This window comes from Sylvia atricapilla, chromosome 3 (assembly GCF_009819655.1).
Source record: "Sylvia atricapilla isolate bSylAtr1 chromosome 3, bSylAtr1.pri, whole genome shotgun sequence".
NCBI classification, from domain to species: Eukaryota; Metazoa; Chordata; class Aves; order Passeriformes; family Sylviidae; genus Sylvia; species Sylvia atricapilla.
Genome location: NC_089142.1, coordinates 87,226,557 through 87,245,194, shown reverse-complemented (window position 1 = coordinate 87,245,194; position 18,638 = coordinate 87,226,557). Strand labels below are relative to the sequence as shown.

At 43.0% G+C, this 18,638-nt stretch overlaps 1 protein-coding gene across 1 annotated transcript in view; it reads left to right on the top strand.

Moving 5' to 3' along the window:
* Nucleotides 1-6,051: 6,051 nt before the first annotated feature.
* The window catches only part of PRKCE (protein kinase C epsilon), a 285,713-nt gene continuing 273,126 nt past the window's right edge, over nt 6,052-18,638 (top strand). Inside the window, 1 exon segment of the mRNA XM_066316076.1 lies at nt 6,052-7,103. Within this exon segment, the coding sequence (XP_066172173.1) occupies nt 6,756-7,103 (348 nt within the window). The 5' untranslated portion in view covers nt 6,052-6,755.

Below are 18,638 nucleotides of genomic sequence, written 5' to 3'. Positions count from 1 at the left end.
GTAATTGATAGCTGACCCCAACATACACTGGGCCTCCAGCCTCAGGGGGCTGTAACAATCCATTGGCCAGCTTTTCTTATCATGAAAGAAATCACATTCAGCATTAGACTGTGGTTGCTCCTTGACTAAAATTGTGTAGCTGGTAGAGAAGAAAGGAAGAAAACAGACCGGTCCTTTTCCCTACTTATTGTGCATGGTTGGTTTGGTTTGTTGATTTCAATGCAATACAAAATCATTCATTCACACAGCCTATGCACTATGGGGTTTTTTTCCTGTGTGCTTCTCAAGAAAGCAACAGCCTGGAAAGGTAAGACTGACCTTCATGTCCTCTTCTAGTCTTGATGCAGAGAGTGAACTGTATTTTTAGAAAAAATATCTTCCAAGGTTCATGCCATGTGTGTGGAGAGGCTGATCTAGGGCAGGGGATTGCCTCTTGAATCCTGATCTATTCCAGAATGGTTTCCTTGTCACTGTACCAAAATTACTTCCAGCAATGACAATCTGATCGCCGAGTCTGAATAGCAACCGACTCCTATTATAGTTTTGAGCAATGCCAGGTAACTCCAAGTTTCCCTGCCCCAGAAACCTGGTGTAAATTCTCAAGATGAGGGCTGATAAACCAGGAACAGACCAGAGCTCGGTTTTAACCTACAAAAGTTTTTCTAGCAATTCCTTGTGTAGAATAGTAACAATCCTGCCAATGGCAAACCCACAGTAAGTGCTGTCAGCATACTCATATGAAGGTTGAGAGGAGACACGAAGTTGAAGCCTATTTTTATATTTGGGGTACATATAGAAGTTCCATTATATTTTGCCAGAAAGATATCAGTGTAAGTACGGCGCTAAAACTTTTTATATCAATTTAAAAAATCACCATCCACAAGCAATAAAATAATAGCACCCGCTCCTACAATGGTGAGAGTCCCTGGCACAGCTGGGTTTGTCTGAGATCATAGTGCTCTATAGCCCTGCCTGAGCCAGAAATCTCCAGCCTAGAAGTGACTTAAGCATATGTTCTGCAAGTGGAGAGGTATGTTTTTGTAGTGTGTGCAGATATGCTTAAATTGGCTGTGATCTATCTAGCTCAGATAAGAACTGCTGGGAAGGTATGATATCACGGGGCTCAGTCTTGGCTAGCAAACCAGGTGCATACCTGAGAACAGGCTGCCTGGTAGACACTGCACTGAAGTCACCGTGTCACCGCGCTCACCAGAACCACGTTCCCTAAAGCTGCAAATCCATGCAGATGTACTCTGAGAGATTCATTCCCAGTGAAAGCTAACACACTCAGCTAGTGTTTAGCATGTTCTTTTAAAAGAGATTGGGAAGTCTACCAAAAGTATAATTACACTTGAGAGAGAGTTGGAGACCTAATTAATCACACATTGACAAGATCCCTTATGCTGAGAAATTTCACAGGGAGCACTCGGAGTGCCTTAAGCAACTTCCTCAGGTACATACTTTGGGAGTGAAGAATAAATTAGTAGGAAATTGGCTGGACACGAAGGAAAACTTGGAATGGAGCTGGAGGTTGGACCAAGCTCACTGAGACTAACCGTTTTCTTCATTTTTAGAAAAGATGGATCAGCTATTGGTACACATGAAAGATTACTTGCACCATGACAGGAGTGAAAATGCTCTTGAGGATGCTTTTTTCATAACTGTGTCTCCAAAATTAGATACTAAATAATAATTTGATTTTCAAAGATAGTCAGCATTTGACAGCAATCTTTGATTTCTTGCCAGGAAGGGACTGATTCCAGTAACACCCAACTATTGCACTTGCATAAGCATATCTATTAAGGTCAAAGGAATTCAGTGGATATACTCATACTGGTGAATATCTTCATATGCTTTGAATATATTCTTGTCCAGAGTGGATTCAAAATTCCTCAATTTTCACAGGCCCTATAATGACGGGTCTGGCTTTCATTACAATTTTTACATAAAGGTGTTTCCAAAAATCTCTCCTGCATTCAAGACTGATTTTATTCCTTGTCTATCTGTTTAGTGTAACTCTAAGAAATTATACTCCTTTTAAAAATAAAACAAGACAAAATCTCCTCTTCTTTCATATTGCTGAATTCTGAAAAGCCTGAAATTTTGCTGATTTTCTCCAATATTTGAACAGGTTTTAGGACAAATGGGACTATAAAAACAAATAAATCCTCTTAAAAATGTAGTTAAACTATCTCTCTACCTGGAGCAACAACACCTCAAACCCATGGCAATTGTAGGTGCAATAACAGAATCAAGCCTAACACGACTCCTGGCAGGATTTTACATCCTCTCTCCACCAGATAGTGCTGTTTCTCCACAGAGCTACGGAGGATGCACAGGCCAGGGAAAGGTCAGGGGCTGTCTGAGATTACAATCTGCCTACAGTTTGCTCGCCCCTCCTTGCCGCTGCCACCGCCACTGCCTGAAACAGGGCAGGCGCAACCTAAAAGGGATTTGCGGGAGTAAAACCGTGTCTTGGGAGGCCGCTGTCTGCAGATGGCTGCGTGCTGGCAGTGCCATTGCTGCCATCCCTTATCAGTTTACTCTTTCCTAAAGTAAGAATGAAAACAGAAGCTTATGCAATTAGCCTCTGTTTTTATGATTTCTCAGGAGTCTTTTCCTTTTCCAGTTGAGCAGCACACACCGAGAGCAGCCCTGACACAAAGGCTGTTTCCTCTCAGAGTGCTGAACAGAGGGACTTCTACCAGCAAAAGTTACTTCTGGAGAATAGACGGATCACCTTAACCAACTCTGAGTCTAGATATCCTGCAGACTCTCCGTGTATTTTTTTAAAAGAAAAAATCCGAGCTGAAAAAAACCACAAAAAACCCGTCAGGCCATGGTTTACTGCGCTGCTTCAGCCTTTGTAACAGAGTACATAAATGTACCTGGAATACTTTTTACTGCCCTCCTGCATGAGAAATATCGCAAGTGCTGCATCTTCCTCTCCAGACTTCCCCACGCAAAATAGAATAGCTTTTGCTCTTCAGCTCTTAAAGAACCAAATCTTTCTGCATGCACAGCAAGAGCAAAAAAATCAAGCAAACAATTACTAAAAAACTTTTCAAGTGGAAAATGGTACTTACAGCTGTAATGTTCTTTGCTGTCTATTACTTAAAGTTTTTGAGATCACTGAGCCAAGTTTTTAGATGAACTTCCAAGAAGCGTTGAAATGTTGCTCCATGTACCTGAGTTACTGGGTTTTAAGAGCACTGTTCCAGGATACTTTGGTTAAGAACTGTGTAGTGCTAAATGTTCATTCTTGACATAGACATGCTTTGCTGAATTGTAATTTAAAAAGCCAAACAAACAAGTCTAAAACCAAATTAAAACTGTGCAAGGTATTTGTATTTTCCCAAGCAGTGTAAGGCTGGAGCTGTCTGATTCTAAGTGAGCTTGTAAATCCCTGTTCATGCAGGCAGATATTTATCCTTCAAAGAAATGATTTGTGAAGCCAAACTTCGGCTTGCATGTATGGAAAAGTGCAGATGGCTCGAATTAGGGATCAGGCCCTACCTAGGTATGCAGTAGACTATATATGCAATTAGCCAAATATAAGGTCTATTTATTATTTTGTATGCTGTGTTAATAATGTCTGTATTTATTCAGACTTTCGTAATATGCCTGTGTAATCTCAGAGATGCTAGGTCATTAAACTCACCATGGAGACTCTGTTTACCTACCGTGGGCATACAGAATACATACAGTTGCAGTTCTCTAAAAATAACCAGAAAAAAATTAAACAGTGTATCAGTTTGGCTTTCATGTTTTCCAATAAGTATCTAAGGAAATAGAGCACACTATTTACATTGCCCTTATTGAGAAAGAACACAAAGACATCCAGGCAAAAGACTTAATTACAGAGTTCTTTCTCACACACTAAATGTAAGACCATGTAGCTTAATATATAGAACTATATGCATCAGGAGTGAATGGGAGGAAGGGAGCAGGTCTTTCTTGTATTTCTGGCGGGGCCTGTGAGTATGGTCCTTTTCAAAAGTAACATGATAAATGTACCACGGCTGCTGTGAGCCCAGGAAAGGCTGAATTGAGAAGGAAGACATTCCCCATAATTGGCTCCATGCCACAGCTTTGTATCAAACAATTCTACTTGGAGATTGTCAAGATGATAATGAACATGGAGATTTTACTGTACTTCTATTTTGACTAGTAGACTAAGTGGCAACAGGCACCAGAAAGTCTGTCTTCCATTAACACGAATGCTCTCGTGACCCATTGGCTTCATTAGTACTGTATCTTCTACCTGGAAACTGCTCTGGGAGCACAGATACTGGAGCTGTTTCATTAGCTCCAAATATAACACCTGCCTCCTGAGCCATTAGCTGCAGAAATCCACCATTCTCTGTTCTTTCCTCTCCAGTCAGGAATATCAGGTCCAGATCAAGGACTGGGTGCTCATCTTTTACGTCCTTATTCAAGTGGATCCAGGCAATCCAGCTTCTTTCTACTTTGGCTGATTCTTCAAAGCACCCCAGCCGCTCTCCGGGATGCCAGGACTGATGCTTTTTTGCTTGTGATATTACAGCGAACTCAAATCCCATCAAAGGGCAAAGTCCATCCATTTCCTGGTGACTTACTCAACACGAGTACACACACAACAAAAGTAAAATCAGTGGCTAAAAATAATTAAGGCAGTAATAATTTTCACCATAGGAAACCATCCAGATCCCGATAAGGGGTTTGTTCTGAGGAGGAGAAAGTCAGGGTGCATGTAGCTTCACGAGTATTTCATAGGGTATTTGGTATGGTGATGAAAAATGACTGAAATCTTTCATGACGTGCAGATAACATTCAAGAACACAGCACCCACACCCCTTTACCCTTTCAGAAGGGCTTTTTGGTTTGGGTTTTTTTTTCCCTTTTCAGCACGCTTGCAAGGCAGTGGCGACTGCCGGCCTTCGGTTTCCCGCTCAGCGCCAGCCCGGAGCAGCGGGGAGGCGCCGCGGGTTGAGGTGGGGCAGGCACGGGCCAGGTGATCGCGGCAACAAAGGGGCTGGCAGTGCCCCACCGCCGCGGGGCGTCGGGCGGCCAACAGGCGGCTTCAGTCCCAACGCCGGCAGCACCTCCCGGCCGGGAAGGGAAGGGAAGGGAAGGGCGGCCGCGGGCCGGGCCGGGCCGGGCCGGGCCGGGCCGGGCGGGGCGGGCCCCGGGAGGCCGCTTCCCCTGGCGGCGCTCGGCACTTTCCGGCGCTCGCACACCGCGGGAAAACTCTTCCTCCGACCCGGCCCGGCCCCCGCTGACGTAGCGCTGTCTGTGCCGCTGCCGCGGCGGGCGGGGGTGGCGGAGACGCGGGCCGGGGCTCGGCGCTGTCAGGCGGCGGGGCAGGGCGGGGGCGGCGGAGTTCGCTGCCCGTCAGGCGCGGGCTGAGGCGTCCCGGGGATCGCGGAGAGAAGGGCGAGGGGCGGGAAGCCCTGCGGAAAGGGGCGTTCGCCGGCACCGCGGCGCCAGAAGCGCCCGGCGCGGTGCGAGTGGTGGTCCCGGTCCGGGCAGGACCTTGGTGGTCAAGCACGTTAAATAAAGGCGATCGGGGAAGAAGGCGTCCGGGGGTGCTTTGTCCACGTTTGGTTCACCGCTTTAAGCTGAGAGGAGGCGGAGGAGGCGTGAGGCCGGGGCGGGCAGCGTCCCCGGCGGAAAGCCGCCCGGCGGGTGTGGAGGACCGGCAAGCCCAGCCCGGGGAGCGCGACCCCCGCCGCGGTACCCGGCTGGTGGCGGCCGCGCTGCTCCCCCGACAGGCAAAACTTTCTACACTCAGACACACACGCGCACAGAAACACACACGCACGGCCGGGGCTGCCGCCGCCGCCGCTCACTCTCCCCACACACACACTGACGTCTTTTGCGCATTTCCTGCGCTGGAGCGAGCGGCGGAGCGGCACCGGCAGCGGGCGGGGGCTGCGCGGAGGGAGGCGGCCGGCGGCGGCCGAGGGGAGGCGGCGGGCGGGAGGCGGGCGGGGGGCGGCCGGCGGGAGGCGGGAGGGAGGCGGCGGCGGCGGCTCTGCCCATCGCCAGGGCGGCGGCCGCCCAGCCGGAGCCCGCCGAGACCCGCGCGGGCCGCTCCGCTGCCGGCGCCCCCCATGCGCGGGGGTCGCTCCGCTGGGTCCTCGGCCTTGGCGGCGGCGGAGCAGGAGGCGGCGGCGACGCAGGACGGGCGGCTGCGGGCGGCGGCGCGGATGGAACGTCGCCGGGTGGATGTTTGCTGAGCGGAGGCTGTGCAGTAGGCAGGGCTGGTGGGTCGGCCGGTGTTTCTGATCCGTGTGTGTGTGCGTGTGTGTGTGTGTATGCGTGTGTGTATTGTTGTGCGGCGCACAGGCAGGACTGGCGTGTGCGGGAGCCCGGGATCGCGGCTCTGTTTCCTCTGCGAGGACTGATCCAGGATTATGATCAGGGTGAAGGGACAAGGCTCTTGCTTACCCCCCGGATTGATTATGCTCGGGTTTTGATTGCATTCGGGGGTTCCTGCAGCCGCGGCCGCCTCCCCCTCCCCGGCGGCCCCCCTCCCTTGTTTTCCGTTAGAAACACGGGCAAGAAAATAAATGTATTCACTGGGTGTCGCAAGAGCAAAGGCTAAATAATCGAAGGTAACAGCAGCAGGCAGGCGAAGAGACCCGCACCGTACCCTGCTCCCCCACTCCCAGACCTGCCCTCCTATTTATTGGCGAGACCTCCCTCCCTCCCTCTCGGTGCGAGTGCGTTGAGCGAGTGTTTGATCCCGGGAAAAGTGCAGCTATCCAGCCATGGTGGTTTTCAATGGCTTGCTGAAAATCAAGATCTGCGAGGCGGTGAATCTGAAACCCACGGCGTGGTCTCTGAGGCATGCGGTGGGTCCCAGGCCACAGACCTTTTTGCTGGACCCTTACATCGCCCTTAATGTGGACGACTCCAGGATCGGGCAGACCTCCACCAAGCAAAAGACCAACAGTCCGTCCTGGAACGATGAATTTGTCACCGACGTTTGTAATGGCAGGAAGATAGAGATGGCTGTTTTCCATGATGCCCCCATCGGGTACGACGATTTTGTAGCTAACTGCACTATACAGTTTGAGGACTTGCTGCAGAACGGGAGCCGTCACTTCGAGGACTGGGTAAGTGTTCACTCTGTAGATACATACATATATACATACGATTTTCAGTGGCATGGCTCTGCATGCAACATCTGTCTTGCAGAGCTAGGTTGCCAAGGGCAAGTAACGCTTCTGAAGGCTTTTCATTATTTCCACACTTTGTTATACTGAGATAGTCATGACTACTATATAACTAATGCATGTGGTCTACAGGAGAGGCAGGAAAGAAAAATACGCTGAATCTAAGTAACAGGTATGTAGGTACCACGCGAGTTTCTGAAATTATGTGACATAAATACAAATCTAGTTGTCTTATTGAGTCTGAAAAACCTGAACCAAATGCATCTGTACAAAACATTACCGCAAAACTCAGATCCACTGCTTAGATGAGTTTCATCCTTTCAGGGTGAATACTCTTGATTGCCTGGCAATGATGAGCCCTAAAAATCCAGACCTGACCTCTGATACGAGACACCTCAGGGTCTTCCTGTCACTTGAGAGCTCACTGCATCAACGCTGATGCTCCTCCTTCCTTCCTCCAGATGATCGACACCTCTATGCGTAGATCTAACGCAATGCTTCTTCAAGTGCTCAAGACTCATGAAAGGGTCCTAGTGGCCCAACTAGACAAATTCTGTTGTCTGTACACACAAGGTGTCTTAACAGCTTCCACAGCGTCTTTAGGACTCAGAGGCTAACGTGCCTCAGTGGGAGTACAGAAAAAGCTGGAAAATCCTTGCTTTGATATCCTCAGGTACTATGATTTAACAGGGAGAAACCAGTCAAACAATGAAGAAATGTGAATATGCACATTTCACATTTCTGCAGTTAAACAGTTAAATGGTAGATATCCTTTACATGAGAAATATAATAAAGCAATAGTAGCTATCATCTCATTTTCAGTGTGCCCTGCTCGACCAGCCATCTGAAATTATATGTGCTCATCTTTGTATGTATTTATTTTTCATGGCCAAGGATACTAGCCAGTATTTTTTTTGGCAAACAGACAAAGAACCCAGGACCAAAGAAAAAATAGCTAGGGCTAATAGGTCTGAGTTTTATGTATTCTTTGGGGCTTCTTTGCTTAATGCAGTGATGTAGAGATGGTGAGATGATGGGGCGTGAAAGAATTAGGCTCTATTTATGCTGCTTAGGAACTGATCAACTTTACTGTTAAAACTTTTATGTTTACAACTTCAAAATATTTTTCATTTTTGCTACCTGTGTGTTGCATTGTGATAATCAGGGTCTAGATTATTCTGATGCTCTATAAAAGCTACACATTAGTAAGCTCAAATGGTAAAAGTGGGTGATCAAAAAAGGAAAAATAGCTGTATCAGGAAAAGACAAATGCAGCAGTATTGCAGATGTCTTTTACCTGGATTGAATGATAATCAAGTTGGGACTATCCTGATATCAAGTGAGGTTTCATCTTTGAGACCAGTGGGATGAGGAGGTCTGCACAGATTTTTAGTGAAAGAATAATAATTTTGTATGTTCTTTTTGTGCATGATACATGTTTTGACTTTATCACTAGATCTGGAAGGACCTTTCAGATTCCAGATGCCAAGTTTGAATTTTGGTGGGACTGGGGTGCATCCTGGCTCTCATATTTAAGGTGAACTCAGATGTCTGAACACATTCCCTAGCTAAATAGTGGAATTTAACAGGTTGAGGTCCATTGTAAACAGGATCTGTGAGGAACTAGATAGCTGAATCAGATAAATGCTGGCTTTTATTGCATCAGGATTCATTGCTGTCCAGCATTCAGTGGGTGGGAGGAGACGAGGGAGTGACTTCGCCTGTTGTCTGTTGATGTGACAGAATTGAGGACAGGGCAGTGGATCATAACTGGTCAGCCCAATATAATGCAGCTTCTGAAGCATCATTTAACTTGTTCTGTATTGTAAATCCTTGCCATTAGGATTGCGTTCATGTGCTACATAGACAGCATAGACCTTCCCCCTGTATCACAGATAGAATGGGGGGTGGTAAGTATTTATAGGATTGTGCTTTATCCTTCGCAAAATCTTCCTATTTACTGAGTGTGTCGCTGTAATTGTAATACTGAGTGTGTTTATTGGATCAATAGGTAGGACCTTCAGATAACTGACTCTTAGAAAATCACACTGATTTTGGGTCTTTTTTCACTGAGTTACAAGAAGATCTGTGCCCATGACATATCTATAGAGTCCATACTGAAGTAAATAGGTTTATTGGTATCTTCATCAGTGTCTGGAGTCCATATTAAAGCTAAAAAAGGAGTCATCTGCAAAGTGAATGAGTTTCACGCTACAAGGAAAATGCGCATGGCCTAAACCAACATTAGGCTAAGATCTGCTGGTATGATACAGTTAGTTTTTTCTGTTTAATAAGACGACTAGTTCTTTCATTTCACTCTTGGCATTTAAGGCAAACATTTTTGTAGCACTCTTTCTGAACTCTGTAACAAGCAAATTAAAACCAGCACAGTAACCCGTTCTTCCTTACTGCCTGAAATATCAAATAAATGCCGTTTTGAAGCACAAATAAATGCACTTGAAGCACACTTGAAGACCATCAAGTCTTTTTATGCCATTCTGAGGGTTTCCCTTTAAGCAGTCCTGAAAGTTGGAGCTGGCTACCCAGTACTTGCAGAATGTCATTGGGGCAATTGTGCTGGTGCCCCTCCTTACCTTCAGAAGGATGCACCAGTTTTGCAGGACTGTCATTATTAAAAGAGGGATGAGAAAATGTTCATGTGCTAAGAACAGGTCTCCTCAATTAATATTAATAGCTTTAATGCTTTTGATATCATATATTACTGCATGGGGCTTTTTTAAAAGAAATTTCAGAATTTGTTTTATAATATCTGTGCTAGGGTCAAGGTTATGTTTCTAGGTTTCTAGGTTCTTGTTTGAAGTCCAAAATACAAAAAAGATGCACAAAAAAAGAACATTTTGGGGTTTTTTCCCCTAAGAGGAACTGTTTCTCATTTTAGCCAGCTCACCAAATTTGATTGACTTTTGCCATTGTGCAAATCCTTATATTTTTTTTCTCAGATGAGATTTTTAGGAAAATACTGGATATTTTTCTCACTCTTAGGCCTGTGCTATATACGGATGCCATGGTTACAGTGGAAACACTAATGATAAACAAGTACAAAGCTTGAAATCATGATAACGTCTATTGTATTAACACAAGTCAGATCGATATGCAAAATCCTGGTTCCTTACATCTACAGATGTTCAATAGTCGCATTTAACCTTATCATACATATACTCCCTGTATATATATATATATATATATAATTTTTTTTGATTATTCAAAGTTGTGGCATGAAACAGTGATTGGGAGTTTACTGTCTGAAATGTTTTAAACAAAATACATATTTTCTTGGGGTTTTGGTAAGATCAATAGAAAATACTTGTTTGGTTTTCTTAAATAGGTATAATGACAATTAAAAAGATGGCTGCTTTTCCAGTGGTGCATCACTACAGACATAGCACAGTAAAAGTGTCAGTTTTGCAGATTTTTTTAGTCATGGCTATACTGCAGTTTTAAAGAAAGCTTTGGATTTATGACATTTCAGGCTTTTTGTCAGCGCAGAAAATGTCATACAGAATGGCACTGAGTGTTCAAGAGGATGCTGGAGAACTTATGCTTTGAAAAACAGAAAATACAGAACAATAAACAACTTTCAAGTTCTGATTGAAAAACAAACTAGCAACTTGACAGCTCTGGCTATATTTTTTTGAGTTAGGTAGTTCAGGTAATAATAAAGTATGTTTTTATCTATCTTTCTTACGTGTGGCATATGTAAATGATTCACTTGAGTTGGCAATGCAGCTACATTTTAATCAGCGGAATTTAGATCAGGAAGGAAAATTCCATTGATACTTAGCCGTGTGGTTCCACTCCTGCAAATTATTATGATCAATGTTTATGTGTGTGGATGATTGGTAGTATGGGTTCTGAGTTCAAGTCCACTTTCCAGAGTTGACGACAGATGAAATCAGCATGATTGGACTGATGCCAAAGACTCCATCTAAGGGTCTTAGCCATTAGCCTGGCTGTACATGAGAAAACCTATTGAGTTGTCCTAAAAAATCCTTTTGCTGGCTGAGTAGCAGAACTCACTAAATCAGCGAGGACATCACAACATTTAACAAAAAAAAGCCTTTATTTCCACTGAAAATATTTTACAGCTATAATTAGGTTAATGAAAGAAACTTAATTTTCTGCTGTCTTAAAAAATCCCTAATGCTGTCAGGAAAAAAAAACCAAAACAAAAACATAGATTTCAGTGAGCTTTTCCTTGCTAAAATACCTTTCATACTATTTTTCTTCTTTCAGTGTGGCTTCTTGAGATCTAAATTTAAACATTGTGCTTTTTTGAAAGCATCCTTTCATATTTCCATTTTGCCAGTGTGACGTTAGTTGTGCAACTGTGCCACCATCGCATAAAGCAAGTTTATTATGAATTAGTCTAATATCTCAGTAGCAGCTGGGTGATGAGTTATAGGAAATAGCATGGGAAGAAGTTGCAGTCTATACAGTTAAACACCTAGGTTATCTGAGCTCTGAATGTCGCCTGAAAGGCAGTAGCAGGGGAGGAATTAAAGCTCTACCGAGTCCTTGGTCCTGTGAGCTGTCCATGGATGTGAAAAGTAGAACTGTCTCTTTCCAGTGCCTCTAATCTGAATGAAATAGGAAAACTACTTAGGTGTGCTTTTTTTTCCCCCTTCTTTTAATGCCATTTCTGTTGTTGGAATGGGAACTCCTTTCAGTCAGCAGGTGATCTGTTGTAGCTGGCAGACAGAGAATGGAATTGTCATCATTGTAGTGCAGGTCACCCTGTGCGTTCACCTCCGCTTGTGCTGTGTGCTGCTGAGGGCTGGCAACGGGCTGGCAGAAAGGGGTTGTAGTGTATTTTCATTTTTATTTTCATCTGCTGACTGAATTTATTTGTGCTAGTGGTGTTGAAAGGCCTAGGATTTCACTTGCAAAAACTTTAGATCTCATCTAAACTGTGGTTCATGGGCTGCTGAAAAGCTGTTATTGGAATGATATTTGTTGAAATGAAAGGGAAATTGCTGGGGTGCTGTTTGAGAGGTTTCTGCATGACAAGGTGGTCATGGAGCAAGGTCTGTCAGGCTTGTGGGGCAAGGCTGAGAGAGCTACAGGGACTCTCATTCTGAGGGTAAGTGATTGTCAAGAGGAGCTGAGAGATTTTGGAGAGAACTTTGTACGGATGGGGGTCTTCCTTGCCTTCTCCCACAGTCTGTCTCCCTCCTGTGCCTTCTCTTTTCCCTCTCTGCTGGGGATATGGTACACTCACAAACAGCTCACCCACTGTCTTGTATCAATCCCTTTCTACAGCTGCATAAATCTACTCCTACTCCCTGCTAGAAATGTTCTCTCCTAACAGCTCCTGCTTACCTGCAGTGCTTTCCAGTCTGCTGAGAAGCAGTAGAGGAGGAAAACACTGCCTCTGTGGTTGTTACTGCAGGGAGAGAGAAAGGGCAAAGTGGGGAAAGGAAGAGATGAGGCATGGGGAGAAACCTGGAGGAGGGTAATGAATAGTTGTTGCCGCACCGCGTAGTCCAGCTGCCCTTTTGGCAAGAGCAGAAAGCTACACGTGTAGGAGACAGGGATGAGCTGGCATGGGCAAATCAGCTGGTTGAAGGCTGTATGGTGATCACTGACCTGCTTTGGGATTTATTTTTTGCCAGCTTTGCTGAGCGTATAGCTTTTGAAATCTCACTTCGTATGTGAAAAAAATTGCTCATGGCATGAAAAGCATGTAGTGGAGCATGCATTTCACTTACACGGAATTATTGTAGCTGTAGGTCAGGAGTTGATCCCTCCACTGATCAGAATCTCATTTTATTGTTACTAATACCTAATACTGATACAAAGCTCCACATAGTGAAAATAATTCTACTGATCTCTGTAGAAAGTATTTGTTAGAAAAAAGTGACCAGTAGAAGAGTCCAGTTCATAGGTACTAGTTCAAATCTAGACTTCTAAGAAATGTCCAAGTAGGGTGAAAACATGTCCTTCTTGTACCAGTTTTAAGACAGTACATGTCATTATTCCAGCTCAGGTAGTTCTGTAGACACTGTGCAGAACTTCATGGTTCTGAGCAAACCACTGATCTCACTGGGTTCACTAGATATCATATAGGTCAGTTTAAATTCTTCCCTCAACAGGGGCCTGTGCTCCAAAGGAAAACCAAGAATAAATAACAGTTAATGACATCCTTTGCTTGTATTTTTTTCCTTACTGATTTATTATTCATCTGCAAACCTTGCATATGTAAGTCTGGTTTCTGCTCTCTAGCATCAAACTGAATTTCTGTCCTCCATGTCCAGATTTCTTTAAATATTGCCAAGATGAGGGTTTGATATAAGCTGGAATTGTAGAACTTGGCAAGTAAATGTGATTAATTTTCAGTTTGTAAATAACTATTATTTAAATGAACTTTTTAGGAGGGGTTCAGTTTTTGAAGGAAGACTGTGAATACAGTTTTTAAAACATTAGAGACAGGAGCTTTTTGGCTTGGAATTGACTGGTTGAATTCATTCTGCTTTACCCAATACTATCTTAATCTCCTTTGCTTCACCCCAACTATTCTCTTCTAAGAGAAAGATATCTGCAGTTCATGGAAAGAGAGGGTTTGGGAACAACAGATCGTGCAAGTAATGGGATATCTTTGGTCAGAGAGGATTGAGAAGAGACTTCTTCCCTCCACATGGAAAGGTAGGGCTGCAAGTATCTGGATATGGAATAAGGTCCGAAGTCCAAAGACAGCTTGGATAGTTTGGGCTGGGGGGACATGAAACAAACCTTTTTGCCAAGCTGGCCAGAATGAGGCCTGAAGAATGGGTTATTTTGCATGCCCTTTTGAGTTGTGCAAATTGTAGAAGTTACAGGGGTTTCAACCATAGGGGGGGGGAAAGTGGTACAGAGGGTTGACAAAAAGTTTTAACCTTGTGTTTGTGAGTATTTGTGAGTTTGGCAGGCAGTCACTAGACAGTTTAAAAAGTAGATTCAGTAATATTAATATGAAACTGCAACTGTAAAGCTAATAAGCCATTCTAGAGATTGGGTAACTTTCATGGCAGTTATGTACTTTACCCTATATTTTAGCAAAGAAAATGCAAATTAATATGGTGCAAGAACATTTGCAGAATTCTTATCCACTCTGAGCATTATTCAGTCAGTAGCTTGAATTGCTAGTAAGGTTGATTTCTGAGTGTCCTCTCACTTGAGTTAAGAAATCAATGGTATTAAAGTATCATTGCTGTGATTTAACAGAAGTTACAGAAGCCAAGATTTCACATATTTCTGAATAGCACAGCTAAGAGACCTAGAGATATTGGCATGTACACATTAAATATAACAGGAGTTTTAATGTTTATTTTATTGGAAGCAGTGTTAGAGAAATGCTACACAGTTCTAAGAGGTTTTTTTTTTTTTTCCCTCTGAACTCTGTAGGACTTGTATTGTTGAGGAACAGAAGTAATGTCAGACCATAGCTTTTAAAATTAAAAAAAAACAAAGTTTGATTCCATCGGAGGCAGCCATTTCTGCCTTATATCGGCTAACTTGAGCTGATTTGATTGTTCCAGACAATAGAATCATTTTGCTTGTTTCTGGTGTCCTGCTGGGCAATTTCATCACAGGCAGGAACAAAAAAGCATGAATAATGGCTAGATGTTACCAAATAAATTTCATGTCTGCATTGTTTGAACAGCAGCCCCCCTTGGTATCTCTGTATCTTAAATGCAGAGTAGAGAAACCTAATACTTAGTGTTTCCAGCTTCATATTTTTCAGTACTTGAGAGTATAAATAAGTTACAAGCCTCTTATTATGGGGGACCAGGATTTCTTATGCATTTAGAACTCTCCATTCTTCATTACATTGGCCTTTTTAATATCATTAAATGATAGATGGCTTTGGCAATGTTAATATTTATGAGTATATTTAGAGAGTGATGTGGTAGCAATGCAGCAGATGAAATAGTGGTGGAAACGTGAAGGGAAGACTGATGCATCCTCTGCATAAGGTGATGAGGAAATGGCTGGAATTGCTTTGCTTTGTTTCACAGATTAAAAACCAGCAAGACAGTAGTGTCCTTCCTTTTTTCATCAGTTTCCTCTTTATCATCTGTTCTGTCCTTATGCTGCCAATTCTCCATCTTTCTTTATCTGTTCTGGCTTTAAGATGGTCAAGAAATTACAGAGCAGCATTTACAATAGTGCATAAGGTTTTGATGTTGGCAATGCTGGCAGGCTATGTGAATGAAGTGTCCTGCTATAGATCTCTACAGAGGTCTATTCCAAGGTCAGTTTTCTTGCTGGGACCCTATTTACTCATTGCATAAGTCTTTCTGGCATCTGTCAACTCCCCTGTATTTCAAGGTGAGATTCATCCATGGCCTTAGAAAATGATGTCTGAGAATGTATTGGAAAAGGAAATGCTTAAAGTAATTCATGCTGTGTCCACTGTGTTTTCTCTCTCACATGGTTCTTTTTAGAGTCACTGAGGAATCTTTTTTCTTTTCTTTTCCTATGAATTTCATTGCCTTTTCCTTCCTTGTGACCCCATAGTGCCTTGGCACCTCTTGAACATTTGACCTTTTGGCCCACTTTTCTCCTTAATCCACCACTCTTGTCCTCAAGTCCCAGCTGTCATAACTTTTCCTTCATTTCCATGTTATTACTTCCCTTACATCCATATTGCCATTATTCCCAGCAATCCAACTCCTTCCCCTTTTTTTGTAACTCCAGTGGACCAGTAAGATCCTCGTGTCAGTAGGACTCAGAAACATCCCCAGTGTTTGAAGCTCTGTGGTGTTTGCCCAGCCACTGTCATCCTGAGCGTGTCCTCACTTGTGCTGCTCAGCAAGCAGCAGGGAGCTGATCATGCTCGTGGCTGTTGGAGTGGCTATTTTCAGTCAGAAGGGAGTGATGCACTGAGTTTCCAGTTAGTAAACTGCTGAAGTATTTGAAGGAATAAATGTAACGTGTAGGTCTTGAACTTCAGGCAAAATGCTCTGGTTTTAGCAGACTCAGTGGAGTGTGGTAGGAACATGATCTATCCTTGAAAACTGGAATCTCCCAAGCAATGGAAATACTATTAAAAATTTTTAGTTGGTACCAACTATTGGGATGTGCAGTGACTCCTAATCACAGAAAACACTTCCTAGTGTTTGGTAATTTATTTTTTTTTTAACATGAAATGGTGGTTTCTGTCTTCAAAAAATTCCAGTCCAAGCGCAAGTCAAAAAGGCACATTGGGGAAGCCAAGAGAAATATTGGGAAAAAGCAGTGTGAAAGGCTGCAGTGGTAGCTGAGCCGCCTCTTGGCTTAGCTTTGCTTGGTGTCCCTAACTCAAAATATCAAGGGGAGAGGCAATTGTGGAAATTTTACTAGAGATATTTGGAGCTCCTGATAGTTTGCTTAATAGTGGTGCTTCTCTTCAAGGAGTTGATGTGTTTAGAGGAACACCCCATATGATCTAGTCCATGATTCCCAAACTTCTAGTTGGTTCTTAGCTTCAAGAATGTTTGGTACTGCCCAGTCTGAGAGAACTACAGAATTTTTCTGTATAATTCAATGAAAGCTGGTACCGTATTACTGCATTAGAGTTTTTTTCTGTAGTGGTAGGTGGGTTAGACCACTAGCAGTACAATAATCAAATCTGGATATGATAATGGGGATAATGATATGTACTAATGTCACTGGGCTGAGATAAGCCATGTGAAGTTTTATCACACTCCTTTACTCTTCCTGCTAGCAATTTCTCAGAGCCATGCCAAGCCTCTGGAAGGAAGAAAGAGGAAAAAAGATTTTTATTAACACCTCATGCCTGTGTCTCAGAAGTGGTATCCATTGAATAAGAAGCTAGCGACAGAGCTTTTCGCCTAAAAAGCAAAACCTTGGGCTTCTTTCTGGTGACCATTAGGCAATACTTTATATATATATATATATATATATATATTTATATATATATATATAAAAAGATACAGTATATAACTATATTATAAGTTATATCTATATATCTAACTTTAAAAATATTGGTTTAGTAGTCATACTTGGGAAGAAAGTTTGTATATGCATTTTTATAAGGCTGAGTGAAAGGTTTTAAGATACAAGTTCAGCTAAACTTATTTCCAGCAATTCTGAGGAGCAGCCCAGACACTACGACCTAGACAAGCTCCTATAATCTCTTTACGTGCTCTTTTCTTGCCAATCCATGTTCATTCTCTTCCGCTTTGCCCGCAAGAGGCCTTGGGTAGGGGATAATGTTACCTTCTAGGATGTATCATTTAGCAGAAATGTGGGGTCGTGAATCTTTTTTGAAGGGTGTTCACTTTACCATAGTAGTATGGTAACAAAAATAGATGAAGAGCAATTGACCTATGTTCATTGCACCCCAGAACAGTGCAAAAACCTCAGAAACTTTACTGTTTTGGTTTTATTGATAAGTAGATGGGTGAGTAAGCAAAATCAATATACTTTAAACAAACAAACAAAAATTGTAAGTTTGTAGCGAGTGCTGTCCATTAATGACTGGAGGACAGACAGAGGTAAGTTGTCTTGCACACAGATTCCAAGCTGATGTTCCTATATTGATTTTAATGGGTAGTTTTTCAAGTGGTGTTCTCTGTTGCTAAAACTATTGAGAGTATGTGCATAATTTAGTTGCATAAGTACTGATTCCTCTGTGCTTCTAGCTAGTTACATCACCATCAATTGAATTCCTTCTGTTTAATATTGAACTTTACGTATGTCCCTGAACTGAGACCTACTGTAAATTTTTCAGCAACGTGGAAATTACATTAAGAATTTAGGCTCCTGATTCAGCAGCTTTTTGGAAGTGTTATCTAGCTGTCTTTTCCTGAGAGGTTGTATCTGTTGTGATAGAATCACAGAATCTACTGAGTTGGAAGAGACCCATCAGGACAGCTGAGTCCAGCTCCTAGCCCTGCACAGGTCACCTGAGAATCGCCATGTGCCTGAGAGGCTTGGTGCTGTGACCACTCTCTGGGGAGCCTGTTCCAATGCCCAACCACCCTCTGAGTAAAAAACCTAGCCAACACAGGTTCTAAACTGTGTATGAATGAGTTTCTGAGTACACTGTGAACTGCTTGTGAATGTGTTTGGTCAGAAATTTTGGTCAGATGGTCAGGGTTCTCACCATCAAGCCTTCTTTTCAGTTTGCAAATGTGTGTTGTTTTGGAAGTGGTATTGTGCAGAGCATTTTTAAACTAAGAAAAAGCCCGCAAATCCTTAACTTTTTTTGTTTTAGCTGACATTTCATTGATAAAATGATAGTAAATCACTGGATATTTGAACAAATTAAATGAAACTGAGCTCTAGCGTTGTTTGAATGTACTCTGGACATCAAACTGACAATCTCTGACACGTTACATTTGGTTTAAAATGTGTGTGTTCTACAGCCAAGCACTGTTTTGCTGTAAATGCTTTCAAAATGCTTAGTGTATTCTAAAGTTTACCCTTTTTAAAAATCAGGTCTAAAATCAGATGTGAAGGTTGAGAATG